This window comes from Daucus carota, chromosome 3 (genome assembly GCF_001625215.2).
Source record: "Daucus carota subsp. sativus chromosome 3, DH1 v3.0, whole genome shotgun sequence".
Taxonomy (NCBI): Eukaryota; Viridiplantae; Streptophyta; class Magnoliopsida; order Apiales; family Apiaceae; genus Daucus; species Daucus carota.
This window is the reverse complement of record NC_030383.2, coordinates 56,765,352-56,774,081: the sequence shown is the minus strand read 5'-3', so window position 1 is coordinate 56,774,081 and position 8,730 is coordinate 56,765,352. Positions and strand designations below refer to the sequence as shown.

Genomic DNA, 8,730 nt, shown 5'->3' with positions numbered 1-8,730 from the left:
TGTTATTATATGTCAAATTGTCAATCCTGGTAACAGATTCCTAAGTTTGCTCAAGTCTAGAAGATTTCTGACCATGACAATTCTACCAGAAGCAGGTAAGGAAGAATGAAATTAAGATCAGAAGTAATCTTTATATTAAACTTAGAAGAACATGTATTTCATCAAATCGGCCTTTAATATATCTGCGTGATCAAAGATTCACCACCAATTATTTTAGTTTATAATAACTTATATTAAGAAACTTGTATATATACTTTTATAAATATGGTTGACCAACCGAATACTTTCGTTTTATTGTATCGCATTCCTGAAAGATTCAGCACTTTGTGAATTTTTTAGTGGAATTCTTCAAATTCAGTCAAGTACTTCTTATCATTGTTCACAAGCGAGCCAACTTATTCATACTCTACCAGTCTCATTCTTGTTGTTTTCTTACATGGACAATTCTTGTACCATCATATTTATAGTTCACAACTATAAAGTATTATCTGGACAATTTTAAACACATAATATAAAAAATATTATATCATTTAAAATTCATCCAGAGTGAGTATTTTCTAATTTTAATAAGTTAGTTTGAGATACTTTTTCAATAACTTTTTTTTATTTTTGATAAAAATTATTAAATAAAGTACAAGTAGCGGACTTAAGTAAACCCTACAAATTAATCAAGACCAGTACGGAGAACAATGTACTAATTTCACTCCACTGTTCTTCACAGGAAGCAGTCTCATCTGACTTAAATAGAACCACATAACTAACAGTCACCGGCACTTCGAATAATAACCACAACTATGAACTGATATTACAGGAATCTGCCGCAATAATGACAAGTATACAATTAATGCAGCACATTTCACACCTCGTAACATCATATACAAGACCAGCCACTTTTACCAGCAGAAAACTTTTGACAGAACAAGAGTTTAGAACTATACCAGGAGATATCTGCTTTCTATCTTAAATCTACAAAGTCATAGACTCATAAGAACAAAAACTTCTATACTTACAGATATAAATTACAGGGGTTTGGTTGAAAACATCAGCAGACCTTACTGTTAATAAAAGGTGAAAAATAAGTCGGGTCCATCTGAATGCTTCATGCCAAGGTGTGTACAATTTAACATGTAATTTATAGAGAAATAGAGGATAAAGGCAAAGGAACTAAGGTCCCCACAATTCTGGACCCATTTTCACACTTATACCTCAGCTGCAGCTATTACTTCCTCATCAGTCGTTTCGGATATAATATTGTCAGTAGGATTTTCTTCTGTAGACTCTGTTTCATTCTCGATTTCCTTGTGCCGCTCAGAATCAATTAGTTTCTCCCGAAGCTTCATTACGAGCTCCTCTTTGGCATCTTGATTCTCAGCCAGAAAGCGCTTGATAGCATCCTTGCCACAGAAGCTCCGACCATTTAAGTTGTAATAGGCAGTGCCTGCCTTCGTAATGAACTTGTGTTTGCATCCCAGCTCTAGAATTTCTGCTTCTTGAGATATTCCCTTTCCAAACTCGAGCTCGAATTGTGCAGTTCTAAATGGAGGGGCATGCTTGTTTTTCACAATCTTTACTGTAACTTGACTTCCAACAGTCTGCAAAAAGCAACAAAACTGGATAACAAACTAATAGGTGCAATTGAGTAGTAGGACCTATACAGCACACATATTGTTGTAGAAAAGATCAATGTACCGGTAGAGGCTCAATTAACCAAGAAACGGTTTCAATACAACATATATAGAGTAAACTGCAGCAATGTTGAGGTAAGTTAAATATACAGTAAACAAAAACAGAGAAGAATTAGTATTTTATTAATATCTTTATTCTGTAAGTTGTTTGCAATTAATGTCAATAACATAGTACTCCCTCCGTCCCATTTTGTCTAAATATTCAACCTCGCAGATCTCAGAAGAGCCATGGCAATAACTAGAATATTGGAATTTGGCAGATCTTATTTGACCCAAAAACATTGACATCTCATAGAAAGTAAAATCTTTTGTCTCACGTTAATTAGTTTCAAACTGAAACATCTTCAGCAAGCAAGACATGGGGCAAAAAAGTTGCAACTGGATCCCTCTGTTTCAACATATTTGATTGTAAGAATTAACATCAGCAATAACGGGTACCACAATGCTTTTATTATTCCACTTTCGAGTCTTATTTTATGTAATTTGGTTTGAACCTTTTTTTTACTTGTATTTAAAGCCTGACTGAATCTTAACAACTGTAGATGGTTAACTTAACATATTTAATATTATTTTTAAAAGTCATTCTGCAGCTGGTAAAAACACAGATGTTTTTATGCCACGAGAAAGAAGCATTGCATTACCAAAATATATATTCAAGTTCTAGTCAAGAGATATACAACTAGCAAAGGTTACTATGCCTATGACTAACAAAATCAGTATCACTTCACTGACCATATGAACCAATTACCATATAAACAAAAATTACTTACTGCTGATCCCTTCAAATGAATATCATTATACAGATGGCAATACATACCTCCTCACCCTTCTTCACGAGAGCTGTTCTCCTGATATTCAGGCGCATCGAAGCATAGAACTTCAAGGCATTTCCACCACAGGTTACTTCGGTTGGTCCACCAAACCCAAAAGTAGATAGCTTTGCCCGTACCTGGAGTATAATGACAATAGTTGCAAATATATTTAGTGGAGACCCAACTGTTTTTATAGAAGAGAAAAATATAACACAATAGAACACTTATTAAACATCATGGTAATAGGATGTGTGTTTCCATAATTTGGATATATTAACTAGGTTACTTTGAGCAATGTATAACTAAACATAGAGAAGGATTTTTTTTCTTTTAAAAATTATAAAACTCTTTCCGGGCTCACAGGTTTAGGCCTATTGCCACTCAGTATAGCCTAAGAGCAGCACTCACCTCAATGTACACTCATTGCTCCTAATGTGTATACCTAAATGTATATTTAGTTCTTCGAAAACAATATTAAGGAAACTACTATATTATTTATAGTAGTGAATTATGCATTCTACTTGAGTTTGAGGATATCAAATATCCACTATAACAGTAGAGGTGATATTATAATCAAATGTGCTAAGTGCTAATTAACCCAAAAAAATTCAAGAACAAAAATGGTATGTGCTGATGACCTGATGTGCAACCCACTAATTTGATTGACATCCTAATTTCATATGTAGTAAAATCAGCAGATCTGGCCACCTACTTCCACATGACCTCATAATTCTTTATATAATACATAATCAGACCATTTGACTTCAGTTTTTATGCTTCAAGATCATACAAGGCAGACAGACAGCTGAGGTAAAACCAGCAAAACGATAAATTCATCTTAGGGGGTACAGAAACTAATATTGTTTTATATGGGGAAAAAAAAAGATTAGAGACATGGAGAACACTATAAGGTTGTGTTCACTTGGATGTAATAGAATGAGGGGAGAATGGAATGAAAAATCATAAAGAAGTTTTATGAAGAAAGAAGAATGTATGAGAAAGTAGTGATACATGAGTGAGTCTAATTTTTTTATGATGAAGATTGTAAGAAAACATGATGAAGAAGTGGAATGAGCATCCCTTCCAAAAAATGTGGGTTTGATTTCTAGTTCAAATAGTTTGGAATGGAATGATTGGAAGGAATAAAAATAATACACATTTTCTTCAACCAGCCCCAATTTAGAGTATAAATTTCATTCCATTCTCCCCTCATTTCATTCCATCTAAGTGAACACACCCTAAGATTATGTGACGTTCATATTGTTAATCAGAGGGCATAGTTTAGGGTAATGTATTAGACCTGATTTATAAATATCAGTATAGTCTGGGACATGGATAAAGAATGGCTTAATTTGCGCAGTGCCTGACTCATAAGCCTAGCTTGCATTGCCATGTGTGCATCCCCCATCTCACCATCAAGTTCACTCTTCGGCACTAGAGCTGCTACCTAGCAGTAAGAAAACAATGAGCGCTGACAAATAAGCTTTGCATTTCCTCAAATTGGATTCAAATTTAATTAGTCAAGAGCTATTCTCAAATTCAATTAGGCAAGACCATATGAATCGGTCAGTAAAAGTTCCTTACACTGTCCACGACAACAACATCAACCGAACCGCTGCGAATTATGGTATCCACAAGACTAAGGGCTTGTTCCCCACAATCTGGTTGTGATAGAAGCAAATTTTCGGTATTTACCCCAATAGCCTTGGCTAATGCCGGATCAAGAGCATGCTCAGCATCAACAAAAACACAGTATCCTAAACAAAATATCAAGTACAATGTGAAATGTAAAATAGAAAAGATCATCAAGGAAATATCATGATATCACGAATGGAGAGAAACCTCCTTGCTTCTGTGCCTCTGCTATAACATGTAGGGCAAGAGTAGTCTTTCCAGAAGCCTCTGGACCAAAAATCTCAACAACACGTCCCTGCAGTAACCCATTGGACATTACAAATGCAACCAGGATTAGCACCATATAACCTCCCGAAAAACCTGTATTCTATATTCCACTCCCAAACAAAAACACACACCAAATATAATATTGCAACTTAATTGAGGCACTTTACCTATCATAGGCAGATATTTCATATTCAACAATGTCAAACAGTTCATAATAAACAAATGAATAAAAGTAAACAAAAAATATGACATCCACTGGTAACAGTTCAACAATATCTACAAGAAAAACCAGGAAATTTCTATCAAAAAGTAGGGGAAATGAAAATTAAGGAAGGAACAGCGTGTTCAATCCACTCTCCTTCAAGTAGTAGATACAACAAATAACATATTGAAGAACTGAAGAAAGATGGAAAAAAATGTTTGGATATAATTAACATTCTAGATTCTATGAATTCGGCCAGATGTTTTCAGACGCCAGATAATTTCAGTAGCTTTAATATATGCTAACCTTTGGAAAACCACCAATACCCAGTGCCAAATCCAAGGTGAAAGATCCTGTAGAAATTACTGGAACTTCCTTAGGAGAGACGGAACGACCAAGCCACATGATGGACCCTTTCCCAAATGAAGTAGTAATCTGATCCAAAGCTTGCTTTAGTGCCAGATCTTTCTTCGACATATTTTCTTCTCCCGAGTCACTTTCATCTGATTTTGCTTTCCTTTTACCTTCATTAAGAGTTAGATATAGTTATCATGGATAGTGATGCAATTGGGTATGACAAAGCAAGCAACTCATCCATCTGCATATTACAAGCAGTGAAATGAGTTGTCTTAATACTAACATATAATAAACTGCCAGTAAGGACTTGTATGGTACTCCCTCCGTCCCTTTTTAGTTGTCACATTTCTATTTTTGTTGGTCAAATTGACTAACTTTTGACCAAAGATTATAAGTCACTCTTTCATTATTTTAAGAAACTGAAAATTACATCTTAAAGTTGATTAAAAGTTATTTCCGGTGACATATTTTTTTTTATTTTTTCAATTGATAAATATCAATAAATTTCAGTCAAACTTTGGTCAATTTGACCGGCACAATACCAAAGATGACAACTAAAAAGGGACGGAGGGTTTGAGTTTACATACAAAAAAGAGAGAGATCAAACAAAAATCAATGCATTAAAGCTACTTAGAGGTAACAAGCTTTCAAGTACATTCCATTACATATATACAAAATTACACAAGTCTGGGCGAAAGTGTAGGTGTATAAGAAGAATATTAAAATTGCAAATTATAGATCCAGTATAGAATTAGTACATAAGTGCGTCCAAGCAATTCACCAATGTTGGTACTTATGTTGACATTACAGTCGATCCAATATTGCCAGTTCAGTTTCCTTAACGTTTTTCTTTAATAGAAGTGCTGTTGTAACTTGCTACTTACCCCAAGTATCATTGTGCTACATTTTATTTTATTGTGCTACATTTTATTTCTTTTGCTAAATGTCATCAAGCAACATTAATTTGCTTACTCCTTAAACTGGCTAATCTGCAAGTCAAGTGCTAAAAAGCACAGGTATACACTTACAAAATACAGAGATATGCCACACTAACAAGAAATAAGTATGCCACTCTCATACACACAAATATATATCATACACGTCAATTTAAACTAGAGAGTACAGGTCAAAGCAATTTAATGCTTACACAAATAACTATATCACCTCTAGAAGAGAAGTTGCTTAGTTGTGAGGCTGTTCCTAAAACCCCTTTTCGCATACCCTGCACAGCAGCAAGTTCAAAAGAATCTCATCAATATATTGGCCAACTGTGACTTGCCACCCTTTCTTTGTTGTAAGTTGAGATAAGATAAAGCTGCAGCATTTAAAGACTTACCAAATCTTATTAAGTACATTTGAGTGTTTCTCTTTAGCTAGTGCTAAACTAGAGTTTTACTTTACATAACTAAAATCACAGTTCTTCTCCTAAAAACCAACACATGTTCCTGAAGTATTGGCTCTAAACACTCATAACCCTTTTTAGAAGCATCAACCAGTCCTCAAACACAATAAGCCCGGAGCATAGCATAATCACCAAAGTAGTTCAACATCGAAGGAATTACAACACACAAGTAATAAAAAAAAATCCCCATCAGTCACACAATCAAAGGGTTCTTTAAACTATTATAGCCACTAATTAGTCAATAACACATCGATATGTCAAAATATTAAAACAAAACATCCACTAGACTACCCTAAATAAATCATTCCGATGTCGATAAAAAAAATAACCAACAACAAATGCAAAAATAGCATACAAATGCAAGAAACAAAACCAAAAAGTCTAGCCATAAAACCCGAAAAGAGAAAATCATAAATGCAAGAAACAGAGCTAAAAATTCTAGCTTTATACTCTTCTCAATCACAAAAATACAAATTTGAGGCAATAAATAGCAAGAAAAAAAGATGGGTTTGCAGAAAAGATACCTGAGAAGACAAAAGTGGGTGTTTGAGGAACGAAGCTGTTCGAATAAGCCTGCTTGCAAAATTCATTATGGGTAAGTTGCAACTACGTGTGTGTGCGCGCAATAGCCAGATCCCAGCTCAATAATCACATCAACAAGATTATGATAAAAAATAAACTTGGGCATAAGAACGTGTGTGTGTCTGTTTGGTACATATATAGAGAAGATTTATAGAGTAATTGAGAAAGAGAGAGAGACAGAGGGGTTTTGTGATTAGGGTTTAAGGGGTTTCCCTCCCTTTTAACCCACTTTCCTTCTTTTTTAGACGAACTGCATAACTTTTCTTTTCTTTTTTTTTGAAAAACTCCAAAGTTATTGTTTTGAACACAAATTGTGTATAAAAATTAATTGGGTAATCAAGTGAGTTATCAAATGAACACCATAGATTAAGTTGGTCATCGAATTTAAAAAAGTATTAAATCAGTCACCTCAGTCCGTTACATGTATACGATCTAAAAATGAGTACATGAAGTAAAAATAATATTTATAATGGTTTACCCATTATTCGTGAAAGTTATCATACTAAGTACAAGATTATAACTTCTAATATTTATGATGATATATCTTTAGATTTTATCTAGTTTATATACTATTTATTTTTAATTAAAACAAAAAAATAGCTATATGATAAAAGATAAATTAAAAATAAACTTGATAAAATTTAAATATATTATCATAAATACTAGAAGTCATAACCTTATACTTAGCTGTGGTAACATTCAAGAATAATGTGTAAACATCTATAAATAATATTTTTACTCTTTGAAGTCATATTTACAAATACTTCTCATTGACTTTGGTCATTTGAGACCGTTTTGAATTCGGTGACTAACTTGATATATGGAGCCCATTTTGATAACTCACTTGATTATTAACCCAAAATTAATTAGTTAAAAAAATGGTCTAGTTGGTCACTGAAGTGGGCTTAATGTATCAAATTGGTCACTGAACTTAAAACAGTATCAAAATGGTCACTGAAGTTGCCATAAATATCAAACAAGTACCTTGAAATATAAGTTCAACAAGTAAAAATATTATTTATAAATTTTTACACATTATTTTTGAATGTTACCAAAACCAAATAAAAAGTTATGACTTCTGGTATTTAAAATAATATATTTATATTTTATCAAGTTTATTTATTATTTATATTTTATTATATAATTATTTTTTTGTTTTAATTAAAGATAAATAATAAATAAACTTGATAAAATCTAAATATATTATCATAAATATTAGAAGTCATAACCTTTTTGTTGGTTGTGGTAACATTCAAAAATAATGTGTAAAACTTTATAAATAATATTTTTACTGCTTGAACTTATATTTTAAGGTACTTGTTTGATATTTATGGTCACTTCAGTGACCATCTTGATACTGTTTTGAGTTCAGTGACCAACTTGATACATTAAGCCCACTTCAGTGACCAACTTGATAATTAACCCCTACATTATTTACCTTAAAAGTTGCTCTATGTTCAAGAATGAAAGATATTTTTGAATTATTATCATCTTTCTTGAGGCCACAAATTATTAAAAAAGCCTCATATGTCATAAAATTTAAAACTAATGCCCAAAACAGCAAAGTTAGAAAAAATAGTACCAAATATCATTTATTAACATTTGATAGTCTATCATTTCAATTTTGGAAAGAAAACGCTAGATCGTGTTGCTTTTAGAGTTGAAAATCACTCCAAACACTAAACGATCTGGCGTTTAGAAGTAGAACGCTACAAAGGGTTCGTAATGTAGTGGGTAAAATAGTTAAGGGATGCAAAGTGTTTGTACTGAAAGTATTAGGTGTAAAAT

The 8,730-nt window shown here is 32.9% G+C and overlaps 1 protein-coding gene across 2 annotated transcripts; it reads right to left on the bottom strand.

Moving 5' to 3' along the window:
* Positions 1–876: 876 nt before the first annotated feature.
* LOC108210745 (DNA repair protein recA homolog 3, mitochondrial) lies at positions 877–7,236 on the bottom strand. Of its 2 annotated transcripts, XM_017382135.2 has the most exons (8): positions 6,885–7,236; positions 6,123–6,180; positions 4,908–5,125; positions 4,340–4,427; positions 4,082–4,254; positions 3,798–3,944; positions 2,503–2,634; positions 877–1,592 (listed from the first exon to the last, which is right to left on the bottom strand). In XM_017382135.2, the coding sequence occupies exons 1-8, from the start codon at positions 6,948–6,950 to the stop codon at positions 1,200–1,202; spliced, it is 1,275 nt and encodes a 424-aa protein (XP_017237624.1). In that variant the 5' UTR covers positions 6,951–7,236; the 3' UTR covers positions 877–1,199. The 2 variants fall into 2 exon arrangements, with proteins under 2 accessions (XP_017237624.1, XP_017237625.1); XM_017382136.2 differs by lacking the exon at positions 6,885–7,236 and having other exon boundaries at positions 983–1,592; positions 6,106–6,173.
* Positions 7,237–8,730: the final 1,494 nt, after the last annotated feature.

Coding starts and splice junctions, on each gene's coding strand:
- LOC108210745 (XM_017382135.2), bottom strand. CDS start 6,950: ATGAATTTTGCAAGCAGGCTTATTCGAACAGCTTCGTTCCTCAAACAC. Junction 6,181..6,884: donor ACCCACTTTTGTCTTCTCAG/GTATCTTTTCTG, acceptor GCTGCTGTGCAG/GGTATGCGAAAAGGGGTTTT. Junction 1,593..2,502: donor TCGTGAAGAAGGGTGAGGAG/GTATGTATTGCC, acceptor TGCTTTTTGCAG/ACTGTTGGAAGTCAAGTTAC.